At 37.6% G+C, this 17,264-nt stretch overlaps 2 protein-coding genes across 5 annotated transcripts in view; one reads left to right on the forward strand and one right to left on the reverse strand.

Annotated features, from left to right (window-relative positions):
* PDSS2 (decaprenyl diphosphate synthase subunit 2) overlaps positions 1-17,264 on the reverse strand; it is a 253,130-nt gene that overhangs the window by 235,220 nt on the left and 646 nt on the right. The window lies entirely within an intron of this gene.
* LOC112816756 (small ribosomal subunit protein eS4, X isoform) lies at positions 4,900-5,796 on the forward strand. The gene has a single exon (XM_025863458.2). It carries the CDS (start codon positions 4,922-4,924, stop codon positions 5,711-5,713), a length of 792 nt encoding a protein of 263 aa, XP_025719243.1. The 5' UTR covers positions 4,900-4,921; the 3' UTR covers positions 5,714-5,796.

Consider the following 17,264-nt stretch of genomic DNA (forward strand, 5'->3'; position numbering starts at 1 on the left):
ACAACACTAACATTATTCTATACCCCTTCCTAAAAGATCATAAATCCCTATGGCTTCAAACCTTACCCTCCAACTCTAGCTCGTGTCTACTTCCATTAGGAGCACTGGATCCATTCTAAAAGCATTTTGGACATCTCCGCATGCCACAAACACTTCAAGTTCAATAAATCTACAAAATTTCCCCCTATACTCTGTACCCAAACATGTTTCTCCTTCTGTGTGCCAGGAGGTGCCAGGAGGTACCAATTAATGGTATCTCAACATACTCAATTATTCAGCTTACTTCAACTCTGTTCTCTTACTCTCAAAATTACCAAGTCCTGTCAACTCCACTTTGCAAATGTACCTTAAATCCATTTTTTATAATTCACCTCCACCACCACTGCCCAAGTTTATACCCTACCCTCATCATTCCTTTATCACCAAGAACATCTTCTCAATTTGCAATATTTAATTCAAGTCATTTCATTGAACATTCTTGATTCATTAGCCCCCTGCCTAGTGGACCCCTCTATTCTTTGTGTCTTCATTTTATTTGAAAACACTTTTAGTCCAACATGTGTAACATTTTATTACACTTATTGTTTTATGCATCTATTTCCCTTATTTGAATATAAATTTTGTTGAGGGGGAGGGGAGATGCGGTTCAGTGCCTTGTGTTCTTTGAATCCCCTGGTAGTAAGAACAGTACCTGGCCACTAGGGGACACACTTGACCAGCTGCTGAAAGAAGAAATGAATGGAAGAATGAAACTGGACCCCTATCTTACCCCATTCACAAAAATGAACTTGAAGCACATTAAAGACTTATATGTAACACCTGAAACGGTAAAACTCCGAAAGGAAATAAAGAAAAACTCCTTGACACTGGTCTTAGGAATGATTTGTTGAATATGACACTAAAAACAAAGGCAACAAAACAAAAAATAAACAAGTAATACTACATCAAACTGAAAGCTTCTGTACAGCAAAGGAAACAATCAACACAATGAAAAGGTAACTACAGAACGGGAGAAAATATTTGCAAAACATACATCTCAATAGCAAAATTATAATAACAATAATAATGCAATGAAAATATGGGCAAAGGACCTGAAAAGACATTTTTCCAAAGAAAACAGAGATGGCGATCAAGTACATGAAAAGGTGTTCAACACTAATCATTAGGGAAATGTAAGTCAAAACTACAATGAGATATCACTTCACACCTGTTAGGATGACTTTTCCTGAAAGACAAGAGGTAATAAGTGTTGGCGAGAATGAGGAGAAAAGGAAACTCTTGTGCACTATCGATGGGAATGTAAATTGGTATAGCCATTATGGAAAACAATATGGAGGGTCCTGAAAAAATTAAAAATAGAACTATCACAAGATCCAGAAATCCCACTTCTAGGTATCTGTCTGAAGGAAATGAAAACACTGTCTTGAAGTGATATTTACACTCCCATGTTCAGCATTATTCATGATAGCCAAGATAGGGGAACAACTGAAGCCAAGATATGGGAAAAACAATTCATCGACTGATAAATGATAACGAATATGTGATATACAAATACACACACACACACACACACACACAGTGTAATATTATTCAATCATGAGAAAGAAGGAAATCCTGCCATTTGCAAAAACATGGATGAACCCAGAGGACATTATGCTAAATAAAATAAACCAGACAGAGAAAGACAAATACTGTATGATCTCACTTATGAGATGTGGAATCTGAAAAAAAACGGGGGGGTCAAACTCAACCCACATAAAAAGACAGCAGAATGATGATTACCAGGTACGGGGGGGTAGGAAAAATGGGGAGATGCTGGGCAAAGGGTATAAGCTTTCAGTTATAAGGAAATAAGTACTGAGGATCTAATGTACAGCATGGTGACTCTAGTTCATAACACTTTGCTGTATACTTGAAATCTATGAGAGCAGATCTTAAGCATTCTCACCACACACATTGGCGCACACACAAAGGTGACTGTGTGAGGTAATCATTCCACAATGTATACATATATCAAATAATCATGCTGTACACTTTCAATATATATAATTTTACTTGACCATTCACCTCAATAAAGTTGGGCAGGGGGAGAAATGAATAGATTATAGCAACCTTCTCCCAGGTCTTCCTGCCTCCAGTTTTTCTTTTCTGCAACCCACAACCTTCACAGCTGCAAAAGCCAGCTTTCGAAAGACATCTATTCAAGTCTCTCTACTACTTAACCTTAGTGGTCTCCGATGACCTCAAAATAAAATTAGATCTTACCACGACATAAAGAAGCTCCTCAAAATCTAGCTACAACTTTTCCTTTCTTTTATTTTTAAAACAGCTTTATTTCACAGCAGCTTTATTCACAGCAGCCAAAAGCCAGAAACAATCAAAATGTTCATTTAAGGTGAACAGATAAACAAATTGCTTAGATCCATGCAAAGGAACACCCTTTAGCAATAAAAATGACACATTTGATAACTCACTAACAATAAAACATATCCATTTTAAGCGTACAGTAAAATGTTTTGCCAAATGTATACACCTATGTAACCACCACAATAAAGATATGATACATTTCTAGCATCCTAAAATTCCCTTTGTTCCCCTTTATGGCCCCAAGCAAACAACCAAAGTAGATGCTTTCTGTCACTGTAATTTTACCTATTCTAGATTTTCCATGGAAATGAAATCATACAGTATGCACTCCTTTGTACCTGGCTTCTTTCACTCAGCATAGTGTTCTTGAGATCCATCCATGTTACTGAGTGAATCATTAATCAATTCATTTTTCTTTCTGAAGGACATTCCATTCACCTTAGACATTTAGATTGTTTCTGGTTTACGGCTATAGTAAATAAAACTGCTCTGAATAATTGTGTTAAAATCTCTGACTGCACATTTGTTTCCATTCTCTATCATTTCAATACCCAGGAGTGGGATTGCTGAATTATAAGGTACAAGGGTATGCTTAACTTTTTTAAAAAAAGACCAAATAGTTCTTCACAGTGGTTGTACCATTTTACAGTCGCGTTAGCAGTACAGGACAGTTCCAGCTGTTCCACATTCTCACCATTTATTATGCTCAGACTTCCTAAAGTTAGCCATTCTTGTTTGTATGCAGTGACATCTCATTCTGGTTTTACTTTGCATTTTCAGGTGACTAATGATGTTAAGCATGTTTTCACATATTAATTGGCTAGGTAACTTCTTTTGTAAAATGTCCAAATCTTTTCCAGTTTTTGAACTGGTTGTCGTCTTGAGTTGTAAGATTTCTTTGTATGTTCCAGCCCTTTGTCAGACATGTGTATATTTTCTCCCACTCTGTGGCTTGCTGTTTTTTCTTTTCTATCTATCTATCTATCTATCTATCTATCTATCTACCTACCTACCTACCTACCTACCTACCTACCTATCTATCTATTATTAGAGAGGGAGAGAGCATGCACGTGCAAGAGCAAGAGGAGGGGCAGAGGGAGAGTGTCTTCAAGCAGACTTCCCACTGAGCATGGAGCCCAATGAGGGGCTCGAGCCCACAACCCATGAGATCATGACTTGAGCCTAAATCAAGAGTTGGATGCTCAACCGACTAAGCCACCCAGGTGCCCCACTGGCATTTTCTTTTTTTTTTTTTTTTAAGATTTATTTATTTATTTATTTGAGAGAGAGAGACACAGCGGGAGAGGGAACACAAGCAGGGGGAGTGGGAGAGGGAGAAGCAGGCTTCCCGCGGAGCAGGGAGCTGTACGTTGTGGCTTGATCCCAGGACCCTGGGACCACGACCTGAGCCGAAGGCAGACACCTAACGACTGAGCCACCCGGGCGCCCCGGCATTTTATTTTCTTAACAGCATTATTAAAAGTGCAGTTTTAAATTTCGATGAAGTCTAGTGTTTTTTTTCTTTTATAATTTTTTCTTTTACACTTCATGCTTTCTAAAAATTCTCTGCTTACTTCAAAGTCACAATTTTTTTCCTGTATTTTCTTTTAGAATTTTCAAATTTTAGTTTTCACGTTTAGGTATAGGATCCATTTCAGGGTCACTGTTCTTTATGGCATGAGGTTTTTGCCCCAGCACCATTTGTTGAAATACTATCCTTTGCCCACTGAACTGCCTTGCTATGTTCAAAATATGGATTACCACATATATGTGTGGGTCCGTTTCAGAACTATATTCAGTTATAGTGATGTATACGTCTGTCTGTACACCAATCCCTCACACTCTTGCTTATTATAGCTATCTAGGAAGTTTTAAAATCATGTAATGCTAGCATTACAGGGTTATTTTTCAAAGTTGTTTTAGCTATTGTGGGTCTTTGCAATCACAGATTAATTTTAGGATCAGCTTATCAATTTTGACAAAAAAATCATCTGTAGAAATTTTGATTGGGATTATCCTAAATCTACAGATGAATTTGGGAAGAACTGACATTTTAATAGTATTAACTCTTCCAATCCATGAAGAGGGTATATTTAGGTCATCTTTGATTTCCTCATCAGTGTTTTATAGCTCTCAATGTACAGACTTTGTATATATTTTGTTAAAATTTATCCCTCAGCATTTCACGTTTTTGATACTATTGCAAACATTTTGCAAGTCCGTTTTCCAACCGTTCATTGCCGACAGAAGCAAACACAATTGGTTTGTATATTTTGACATTATGTGCTTTATGCTTGCTATACTCACTTATCAATTCTAGTAGCTTTTTTGTAAATTCTTAGGGATTTCCTAGCATGTGATGTAATTTAGTAGTTAAGACTTGTTTTTCTTTTCTAATCCAATATGGCTTTAAATTGTTTTTCTTGACTGGCTAGAACTTCAGGTAAAATTTAAACAGACGTGATAAGGAGAATATCCTTGAGTCCTATCCTAGAAAACATTCAGTCTTTCACTATTAAGAATATTAGGTACTCTTTTCGTTCCCAGCGCAGCCATGGCTCGTGGTCCCAAGAAGCATCTGAAGCGTGTAGCAGCTCCAAAGCATTGGATGCTGGATAAACTGACTGGTGTGTTTGCTCCTCGCCCATCTACTGGTCCCCACAAGTTGAGAGAATGTCTCCCTCTCATCATTTTCCTAAGGAACAGACTTAAGTATGCCCTAACAGGAGATGAAGTAAAGAAGATCTGTATGCAGCGTTTTATTAAGATTGATGGCAAGGTCCGAACTGATATAACCTACCCTGCTGGTTTTATGGATGTCATCAGCATTGACAAGACTGGGGAGAATTTCCGTCTGATCTATGACACCAAGGGTCGCTTTGCTGTTCATCGGATAACACCTGAGGAGGCCAAGTATAAGTTGTGCAAAGTGCGAAAGATCTTTGTGGGGACAAAAGGAATCCCTCATCTGGTGACTCATGATGCACGCACCATCCGCTACCCTGATCCCCTCATCAAGGTGAATGATACCATTCAGATTGATTTGGAGACTGGAAAGATTACTGATTTCATCAAGTTTGATACTGGTAATCTGTGTATGGTGACTGGGGGTGCCAACCTGGGAAGAATTGGTGTGATCACCAACAGAGAAAGACATCCTGGTTCGTTTGATGTGGTTCACGTGAAAGATGCCAATGGCAACAGCTTTGCCACCCGACTCTCCAACATTTTTGTTATTGGCAAAGGCAACAAACCGTGGATTTCTCTTCCCCGTGGAAAGGGTATCCGCCTCACCATCGCTGAAGAGAGAGACAAGAGACTGGCTGCCAAACAGAGCAGTGGGTAAAATGGTCCCTAGGTGACGTGATTGGAAGACATTATATATACTTAATTAAAGGTCATACAGCACGAAAAAAAAAAAAAAGAATATTAGGTATTATTTTTCATGGACCCTCTATATCAGATTTTTTTTAAGAATTTTTTTAAAAGATTTTATTTATTTATTTGACAGAGAGGGAATGCAAGCAGGGGGAGTGGGAGAGGGAGAAGCAGGCTTCCCGTGGAGCGGGGAGTCTGATGCAGGGCTCGATCCCAGCACCCTGGGATCATGACCTGAGCCGAAGGCAGACGCTTAACGACTGAGCCACCAAGGCGCCCCTCTATATCAGACTGAAAAGGGGACCTATTGCTATGGCTTCAGTTCACTTATATTTTCTTCTTCAGGGTCTAATCAGCTGTTCAGCCAATCCAGATAATTTTTTTCCTTTTACATATTGAACTTTCAGTTATAGATATTACTCTTGGTATATATTTTTTCTATCACTTTTATCACATTATTCATGTTTTCTTTTAAAAACTTGAGCATAGGAACCCTCCTACCCTGTTGGTGGGAATGCAAGCTGGTGTAGCCACTCTGGAAAACAGTATGGAGGTTCCTCAAAAAGTTGAAAATAGAGCTACCCTATGACCCAGCAATTCCACTATAGGTATTTACCCCAAAGATACAAATGTAGTGATTCAAAGAGGCACCTGCACCCCAGTGTTTATAGCAGCAATGTCCACAATTGCCAAACTATGGAAAGAGCCCAGATGTTCATTCACAGATGGATAGAGAAGATGTGGTTATATATATACAATGAAATATTAACACAGCCATAAAAAAAGAAATCTTGCCACCTGCAATGACGCGGGTGGAACTAGAGGGTATTATGCTAAGTGAAATAAGTCAATCCAGAGAAAGACAATTATCATACGATCTCACTGATATGTGGAATTCAAGAAACAAAACAGAGGGTCATAGGGGAAGAGAGGAAAGAATAAAACAAGATAAAACCAGAGACGGAGAGAAACCATAAGAGATTCTTAATCACAGGAAACAAACTGAGGGTTGCTGGAGGGGAGGGGGGTGGTGGGATGGGGTAACTGGGCGATCTACATTAAAGAGGGCATGTGATGTAATAAGCACTGGGTATTATATAAGACTGATGAATCACAGACCTCTACCTCTGAAACCGATAATACATTATATGTTAATTGAATTTAAATTAAAAGATGTTTTTAAAGTTAAAACAAATAAAAATAAAAACTTGAGCATATTTATAATAAGTCTTTGCTGATTCCATCATCTGTGTCTTATGGATCTGTTTCTAGTGACTGATTTTTCTCCTGGTATGTGTCATATTTTCCTGCTTCTTCAAATGTCCTGTAATTTTTAATTGGATATTGGATATTGTTACATTGTGCTGTTGAGTGTCTGGATTTTATAGTCTTCCTTTTAAGAGTTTGGGTGTGATTTGGCTGGCAGTTCAATTACTTTTGGGACAGCTTGATCTTTTTGAGACTTGCTGTTTAGCTTTGTTAGGGAGGTTCTAGAGCAGGCTGCACTCTAAAATTGGTTTATCCCTATTACTAAGGCATAATTTTCTGGGGTCTCCACTGAGTGCCCAGCTGTTCAACAAAGTCTTTCCATAATGTCCAGTTAGAACTCAAATGCCTCCCAGTTCTGTGAGAACTCTGAGGACTGTACAGCTTATAGCTCCCCAGCCTCATGGATTTTCATCCTATGCGTGTGCTGTTTATACTTCAACAATAGACTCAAGTGGGCACCTCAGATTTCTGGAACCTTTCTCTATATACTGCCTCCTCTTCTGTATTCTGCCCCACAATTTCCAGCTGCATTCGCTTCCCCAAAATCTGATCTGTCTCAAACTCATCGAGATCACCATCTTCTGCTTGAGTTCCCTTCTGTGTTGCTATTTAGAAAATTCCTCCCAGCACAAAGCCAGAGTTAAAGTTTTCACCTCATCGGTTTTCCCTTTCAGAGAAATCACAATCCTGTACTGCCTTGTACTCCAAGAATAAATTGTTCCACATTTTTTGTCCAGTTTTCTATTTGTTTACAGTGGAAGGTAAAGTTTAGCATTGGTTACTCTGTCTTGGCCGAAGCAGACATATATGTTCAACCTATCCTTTTTGTCTCATCCCATCACACGGTCAGCCCACACCAAACTACAACTTCCCTACCCCTGGCTAAGCAATTTCTTCTGCTTTAATTTATTTTCCTGCCTTGGTCATTTCCTTTTCATCCAACATGACCCAACTCTTAGGTCATTTCATCTTTGTGAAAGTCTTCAATTTTCTGTAGAGATTTTCTTTATCCCTCTCTCTCTACAGCATATTGTTCACACATACTATAGCACTTATCCCAAGGTACTCTCAATATTAGCACATCTCCCCACTAAAATGAATTTCAATAATGAAAACTGCTAACATGTGGATACTTTCTATGTGCCAGATACTGTTCTAAGCACTTTACCTGTATTTACCCATTTAATCTTCATAAAACCCTAAGATATAGGTACTATTATTATCCTCATTTTACAAATGAGGAAACTAAAACACAAAGAAGTAAAGGAAATTGCCTGAGATCACATAGCTTGGTAGTGGTAAAGACAGGATATAAATCTAAACAGTCTGATTCTAGAGCTCATGCTCACTATACCGTCTCTGATGAATTCCTGAAGGGAAGCAACTGTGTCTTATTCTTGTTTGTACATTCCATGCCAAGAGCACCTCAAATATTTGTGGAATGAATTAAAATTTTTAGTTTTCTCCTAGTTATCCAAAAAAAAAAAGTCCTTCATAAGTAATGCAAGTTTTCAGTCAGTAATTACAGAACTGAATCTAGAAAGGGTCTTTTATAAACATGGAAGAGACTAAAATTAAATTTCTAATAAATTCAAAGACCTCTGAAGAATTTTAACATGCAGAAAAGACTAGTAAGGTTTTATAGGTAGCCAAGTAACTGTAGTGAACTCAGTCAGGAACAAAAAGTCTCTGCTAAGGAATCAACATCCCCTTAGAGAGAGATGAAATGTCATAATTTGTCTCCACTAAATGCATACTAAATTAATCCTATCTATCTAAATGTGCAAGAGAGATCAAGACAAAAGTAACAAGAGAGTATTTAAACAAAAATTTAATCCTAAAAGCCAAATGTGTCAACAGTAATCAATGAAAACAAATAAGGCCATATTGCTCAATGAAATCAACTATGTATAAACAACAAAAATTTAATTCTATATGAAAAAAGTATGTCATAACCTTAGAAACAATAAAGTATCCTCCATTTGATTATTAAAAGCATTTAAGTTCTTGACAGTAGGTATATAGAAAACTAAAAGTACTTCAAACAAAATAATACAGGTATTCCCTGCCTTTCAAAAGTTCATGTTAAAGGCACTTTGCTTTACAAAAGACGTACGTGAGTACATTTTCACTAGCCAAAAGACATACAAAGAGGATTTTCACTTTTACGAAAAAAGGCAAAAAGCAAAAATAGTGTTCAATGTTTGTTTGGCACTGAGCCGTTATGGAGGCAGTGTGCACCCTGAGTAGTGAGAGTGGCACCGCCAAGCTCCTTCCCTGGTACTACACTCACCATCTCAGCATCAAGCTGCCATGGCCTTGAACTGTGTCTGTGAGCATCTGTGCTTTATCTCGATTTATTTTGTGCATTTGTTAGCAAGATGTGTCATAAGATATCAAAAAAAGCCTAAGGGAGATTATTTTTTGGGTCTGGGAATACTCAAAAAATTTTCCATATAAATTAATGGTAATTGCTTCTTTTGCTTGATGCCATTTTGGCTTATGGAAGGTTTCATAGGAATGCTCTACTTTCAGATAGTAGGGGAGATCTGTAATGATTCATATAGAAATTTAAATGATTAAAAATAAAAAATATATATTTTGCACAAGTGGATAATCACATTTAATCAGCAAGATAATAATGAACCATAGGGTACAAGTTGTGAAGAAGTGAGGGTTGATGCACTGTTGCTACTTTCCACCTCCACCACATTACCAATCTACATCGCATACCTGGGCTTCTACTACATCCTACAGCCCACTGTCCAGCTTGGACAGGTCCACAATCCCTCATCCAAAGTCCCTGAAACCAATTCAAAATTTTTCTAATTTTAGGAAAGTGCATTTACCCAGCACTCCAGCAGGATCTGGGGCAGCACCCTGTAATCAAACACATGAATATTTCTGCAGCAAAATGCATGAATATTCACATTAAGTGGAATAAAGAAAGACTATAAATAATCTCACAACAGCTCAGGTCAGATTTATAAGCCTGAAAAAACATTCTGTTTTCTGAGCCTTTAGGATTTTTAAATAGTAGGAAAAGGACTATAGATTTGTTTTACCACATTGCATCCAATCTGCTCACTCCCTGTTTGAGAAATGACATTAGCTCCCTTACCTGCCATATTCAATTACAACACTAATTTCTATACTAGTCTAGAAATGGCAGCACCTTTGGAAATCATTTATTCAAACTCCTTACTTCATTGCTTAAGAAACTAAAGCCCAGAAAACATGGAATAACTTGCCTAGGGTCATAATGTTACCTACTGACAGAGATAAAACTAAAAAATGCAGGTCTCCTCTCTCCCAGGCCTACTGTTTGTTGGTTCATTCACTTATTCATTCTCTCTCTCAATTCAAAGTGACTCTTTTCAACTTTTTTAAATAATGAAATAATTACAGACTCACAGAAAGTTCAAAAATAGTACAGAGTCTACGTATCCTTCATCTGGCTTTCCTCAGTATTCAGCTGTAATACAGTATGAAAACCAAAAATTAACACTGGTACATTAGTGTTAACAAAACTACAGACTGGGAGGGAGCCTGGGTGGCTCGGTTAAGTGAATGACTCTTGGTTTTGGCTCAGGTCATGATCTCATAGATTGTGAGATCGAGCCCCACGTCGGGCTCTGCGCTCAGCATGGAGTCTGCTTGGATTCTCTCCCTCTGCCCCATCCCCCCGGCTCTCTCTCTCTCAAATAAATAAATAAATCTTAAAAAAAAAAAACAAACTACAGCCTTATTCCATTTTCAGCATTTTTCTTAACCTGTATTCATTTGTATGTATAGGTGTACATAGTTCTAAGCACTTTTATCTTATGTATAGATTCATGTAACCGCTATCAAAATCAAGATACTGAAATGTTCCATCACCACAAAATACCTCTTTGTATTTATACCCTCCCGGCTCCCCACAGTGTCCCTGACTCTAGCAAGCATTAATCTGTTCTTCATCTCCATAGTTTTGTCACTTTGAGAATGTTGTATAAATGGAATCATATGGTACTGTAGGGGCCAAGGGCAGGCTGTCCCAAGATTGGCTACTTTGGCATGACCATTATTTTGAGTTAAAAGCAATTGAAACCCAGCAGATCAAGGGAAAACTCTTTACCTCCCCCTCAACTGCATGCTCATACCAGGAAGAGAACTCTTTACCTAAGAAACTTATCTGAATAATAGGGCAACATTTGTTTTCTAAACATGTCCTTTCACCTTAGTGCTAATCATTATCTTTCTCCCCCTTTGTAATAGCCAGACGCCTACCCCTCTCCTTACTCATATACCCATCTCCTTGCTTCAATTCTTTGGAATTTCACGTCTATGTGGATTCCCCATACATATGCTATTAAATTTTTTTTAAAAGATTTTATTTATTTATTCATGAGAGACAGAGAAAGAGAGAGAAGCAGAGGGAGAAGCAGGCTCCCAAGGAGCAGGGAGCCCGATGCGGGACTCGATCCCAGGACCCTGGGATCATGACCTGAGCCGAAGGCAGACGCTTAACCATCTGAGCCACCCAGGCACCCCATATGCTATTAAATTTGATCTTCTCCTGTTAATCTGCCTCATGTCATTTTGATTCTTAGTCCAGCTAGAAGGACCTTGAAGGGCAAAGGAAATTCTTCCTTTCCAACAATATATAAACTTCTGAGACTGACTTTTTCTTTGCGGTAAAACACACATAAAATTTACCACCTTAACCATTTTTAAGTGTACAGTTCAGTATAGTCACAATGTTGTGCAACCAATCTCCCCAACTTTTTCATCTTACAAAACTGAAAATCTATACCCTTTAAATGACAACTTCCCATTTCCCCCGCCTTTCAGCCCCTAGCAACCACCATTTTACTTTCTCTGATTGTGACTATTCTAGATACCTCATATCAATGGAATCATATAATATCTGTCTTCTTGTGACTGCCTCATTTGACTTAACATAATGTCCCAGAATTTCCTTTTTAAGGCTGAATAATATTCCATTATATGTACACAATATTTTGTTTATCCATTCACCTACTGATGGACATCTGAGTTGCTTCTACCTCTAGGCTACTGCAAATTATGCTGCCATGAACATGGGTGAGCAGATATCTCTTTCAGACTCTGTTTTCAATTTTTTGGGCTAAATACCCAAAAGTGAAATTGTTGGATCACAAGGTAATTCTTTCTTTAATTTTTTCTGAGGAACCACCATACTGTATTCTGTAGTGGCTTTTTACATTCCCACCAGTAGTGTGGATTGACTTATTCCATTCACCATAATTCTTTCCAGATTCATTCAAATTGTTGTACGAATAAATAGTTCACTTATTTTCATTGTTGAGCAGGGTTTCATTGCATGGCTGCAACACCATTTGTTCAACAATTCATCATTAAATGACATTTGAGTTATTTCCAGTTTGGGGCTATCACACATACAGTTGCTATAAACATTTGTGTATAGGTTTTGACATAAGTTTTTACTTCTCGGGAGTAAATTCTCTGGAGTGCGATTGCTGGGTTGTATGGGAAGTGTATGTTTAATTTTATAAGAAACTGCCAAGCTGTTTCTCAGTGTGGCTGTATCATTTTTACATTCCCATCAGCAATGTTAAAAGAAATCTAGTTTTGTTTCTCTGCATCTTCACAAGGACTTCAGATTGTCAGTACTTTACATTTTAGCCTGTCCAGTAGGTAAGTAGCGGTTATCTCATCATGGTTTTAATTTACATTTTTCTAATGGCTAATGTTACATATGCTTACCTGCCACCTTTTCATATACTTATTTGTCATCTTTACAGGCTCTTTTTGCTCATTTTCTAATTGTATTGTTTACTTTCTTACCACTGAGTTTAGAGAGTTCTTTACATATTCTGGATATAAGTCCTTCAGATATTTGATTTGCAAATATTTTCTCCTAACCTCTGGCTAATCTTTCCATTCTATTAAGATGGTCTTTTACAGAGCAAAGACAAATTTTGATGAAGTCGAATTCCTGATTTTTTTCTCTTATGAAATGGGGTTTTGGTGTTATGTCTAGTAACTGTTTACCTAGCCCCAGATCCTGGAGATGTTTTCCTATGTTTTCTTCTAAAAGTTACATAGTTTTACATTTCACATTCAAATTCGTTTTACATTGATCTCACAGGTATCCATTTTCCTTTTTTTTTTTTTAAGGTGTGAGGCTTAGGTCAGGGTTCATTTTTTTGCCGGTGATGTCCAATCATTCCAGCACCTTGTTAAAAAGACTATTCTCCCTCCATTGAATTGCTTTTGCACCTTTGTCAAAAATCAATTGGACATATTTATGTTGATCTATTTCTGGGTTCTCTATTCTGTTCCATCGATCTGTCTATTCCTCTGCCAATACCACACTGTCTTGATCAATGAAATTATACCTAGGACTTAACATTAGGTAGAATGATTCCTCCTATTTTCTTTCTTTTTTTTTCTAACCTTGTTTTAGCTATTTTAGTTCCTTTCTTGCTGCTCATTTTACTTTACTGCACTTGCTTTTCAGGTCCTCCCTATACCCAGTAGAAGAATGACAGCCTAGGGAAGAAAGGAAAAAAAAGAATCACAAAGGAAACAATATGTTATATACTACCACCACCCTAAAATATTACCTATGTAATTTTTTTTTAAGATTTTATTTATTTATTTGAGAGAGAGAGAGAGAGAGAGAAAGCACAGAGGGAGAGGGAGATGGAGTAGAGTCCCCATTGAGCACGGAGCCCACACATGGCTCAATCTCACGAACCTGAGATCCTGACCTAAGCCAAAATCAAGAGTCTGGTGCTTAACCAACTATGCCACCCAGGTGCCACAAGATTTTAAATTTAATCTCACTTCTGAATCTGTTAGAGTACAATGGGCTCTTTTTCCTTTTCTTGATAAGATGCCTTAGGTAAAGAAAGAGAAGGTAGTGTATAATAAATTATGGTGATTTCCTTTTTTTCTCCTGCTGTTTGCCAAAAATGCCACCCTTCAGCTAAATTTTAGGGCATTAGACATGATTCATCTCTAACATACCATGTAGATTTAAACAAAAAGTAAAATGACCCAAGGGGTTAGGATATTGATTTAAGTAAATAGTAGAAACCCAAAATATAAAATAAAACTGTAGAAAAATTTACTAAGTCCAGTTTCCTACGTCCAACTAAATCAACTACAAGGGGTCTTTCTGTTCTTGGCTGACATACTGACAGCATCTTCCTCTTAATTATCAACGTTTCGCTGGTAAGATTTCAACAAAGTAAGATGTACATCAGTCAAAAAATATAGTTGCTTAATCCATGCTTTTAGCTTTAACTGACAATAATCACAGTCTGACTACCCTTTGGATCAAACGCCTGCTCCACTGCTAAAACAGATAAATATAGGACCTTCTCCCCAAAAGATTTTTGTTCTGCCTGCAAGTTCAGACTGTGTAAATAATTTGTGATACACCATCAAAGTATAATAAAACTACATGCACATTAGTTCTTTCTTTTCTCACAAAATAAAACAATTCATATATGTTACCACAACACCTTTGCTGCAACTTAATTATTTTCCTCCTCTCCACTTCCTTCACTGTAGTATGGTACTGCAGCAGGCAAGGCAGGCTACAACCAGGAAATTTTTAGAGCCATTAGTCTTACAAGCTTTCATGTACTGTGATCTTCTCCAACACCCCATCTGATGCTCTGGGAACTAAGTAGATGAATTACAATTCTCAGAATATACCATTAATAAGGCCTTTTCCAGCTCTGCCCTTTTCATTTCAATGTTTTATTACAAAGACTATAATAGGCACAATGCAACATATTACTACAACCCCCACCACAGGCAGTGAAACACACTATTTGATTAGCAAAAATTAAGAAACTTCAAGGTTCTAGTGCTATGAGAACATGGAATAATCTGAACTCAGACATTGCTCATGAGAGTGTCAGCTGGTACAATCACTTTGGAAAACAATTTGCTATTATTTACTAAAACTGAACACGAGCATACACTCCTCCATCTATTCTCTCAAGACAAGTACACCTGGAGACATGTGCAAGCACATTCACAACAGCATTTTTCATAACACAAAAATGCAAACCACCCAAATGCTGATTGAAAGGCTATGGCATATTCGCACAATACGATTTCATACACCAGTGAAAAACTAATGAAGTACAATTAAACACGACATGGACGAGTCTTAGGAACAATTGTGGATAAAAAAGTAAGCATAGCAGACTACAAGCAATAAGCTACCATATTTATAAATTTCAAAAGTGAGCAAAATTTAACACATTATTTGGAGAAACACCAACATAACTTTTAAAAAGGAAAAATAAACACAAAATCCAGCACATTGGGGTTCAGGGACATGGACTGGGGAGTACAGAGAGTTTCAAAAGGATTGGTAGTTATAGTTTTTAAGTTGGATGGTAAGCTCTTTAGTTTCATTACTAAGCTTTAAAACATGTAAGTACATGCGTGTTTTGAGCGTGTATCATCTAAAATCAAAAAAGAACATTCCAGCTACAGGAGAAGTTTAGCCCACTCATAAGATGGCATGCCTGATACTGGAAACAATGCCAACAAGTAAAATCACTTTATTATTGCTATTTGGTCACTTCTGTAGTAATAAAAAATGACAGGTGTCTCAACAAATTATAGCAAGGGGGAGAGCAAGGGAAGTGGGGGTGGCTATATAAAAGGACAACATACGGGATCCTTGTAGTGATAGAAATGTTCTGCATCTTGACTATATCAATGTCAGTAATCTACTTGTGATACTGTACTATAGGTATGCAAGATGTTACCATTGGGAGAAATTGGGTAAAGGGTACACTGGATCTTCTGTATTATTTCTTCCAACAGCATGTGAATCTATAATTACCTCAAAATAAAAGTTTAATTAAAAAAAGGAAAACAGGGAGCGCCTGGGTGGCTCAGTGGGTTAAGCATCTGCCTTTGGCTCAGGTCACGATCCCAGGGTCCTGGGATGGAGCCCCACATCGGGCTTCCTGCTCAGTGGGGATTCTGCTTCTCCCTCTCACTTTCCCTCTGCCCCTCCCTCTGCTCGTGCTAATAAAAAAATAAAATCTTTTTTTTTAAAGGAAAACGTGAAAAAAAGATAATTTTTGCCTAGGGTTTCTCCACCTTGGTACTATTGACATTGGGAGGCCCGTAATTCTTCACTGTAGGGGCTGTGCTGGGCATTATAGGGTGTTTAACAGCATCCCCTCTCTCGAGCATGCCCCAGGTATGACATCTCCATATAGTACCAAATGTTCTCTAGGGGGGGAAACTGCCCCATCTGAGAACTACAGCTCTACTCAACAAAAGCAAAGAAGAGCTGTGGAAATGTTCCCAGTTGAAGGAGATGAAAGAGACATGACAACTAACTGTAATATGTGATCCTAGGCTGGATCCTGTACTAGAGAGGAAAGAATACTATAAAGGACATTTCTGGGTCAATTAACAAAACTGGAATATCAATGGTGGATTAATAAGAGTATTGTATCAATAGTAATTGTGTTTAACTTGATTAGTATAAAGAATATTCCTATGCTTAGGAAATACACGATGAAGTATTTAGGCATAAAGGACCATGACGTATGCAATCTACTATTAAATGATTCATTAAAAATGTGCGTATTTTACATATACATGTAAATAGTATGTATATATGTGTACAATAGGTGAATCTGATTAAAAGGCATGCAGGTGTTCTCTTTGTACTATTTTTGTTCTTGCAACTTTTCAGTATGCTTGAAATTATTTACAAATAAAGGTTTTTGATTTTTTTTTACTGGAAGCATAAGTTGTGGTCTTAAAATCCTAACAAGTTTCAACAGTAGTAGTCCAGAATAAGTGATAAAAATCCCAAGAGGATAGTGACTACTGACTGGATAGATTCCTACTTTAAGCCTGCGATATTCGTTGGAAAGAACGGTCTACCTTCAGCATTATCTCCCCTCTCCATTTTTTTCTGGAGGCGACCACTGGAACAGTGCGGAACCGAAATCAATCTATCCCATTTTTTAAAAGACCATTTCTAGAAAGTGACTCAAACTTCATCCCTACTCGATTTCGCCCTGAACAATTTGGAAGCAAAAACGCGAAAAGAGTACAGGTGTTTCTCAAAAGAAAACCACTTATCCGCTCAGCTGAGCAAATGGAGAAAGAAAAGTTAAGGTAAGTGGACTAGAGAAGAGACATCAAATGTCCAGGAAAGCTAAGAAAAGGAAAGCGTAAAAAGAAATAAGCCTGGAGCCAGCATG

Source organism: Callorhinus ursinus, unplaced genomic scaffold, assembly GCF_003265705.2.
Source record: "Callorhinus ursinus isolate GAN/ISIS: 27379988/994484 unplaced genomic scaffold, GSC_fseal_2.0 scaffold6, whole genome shotgun sequence".
In the NCBI taxonomy this organism is placed as follows: Eukaryota; Metazoa; Chordata; class Mammalia; order Carnivora; family Otariidae; genus Callorhinus; species Callorhinus ursinus.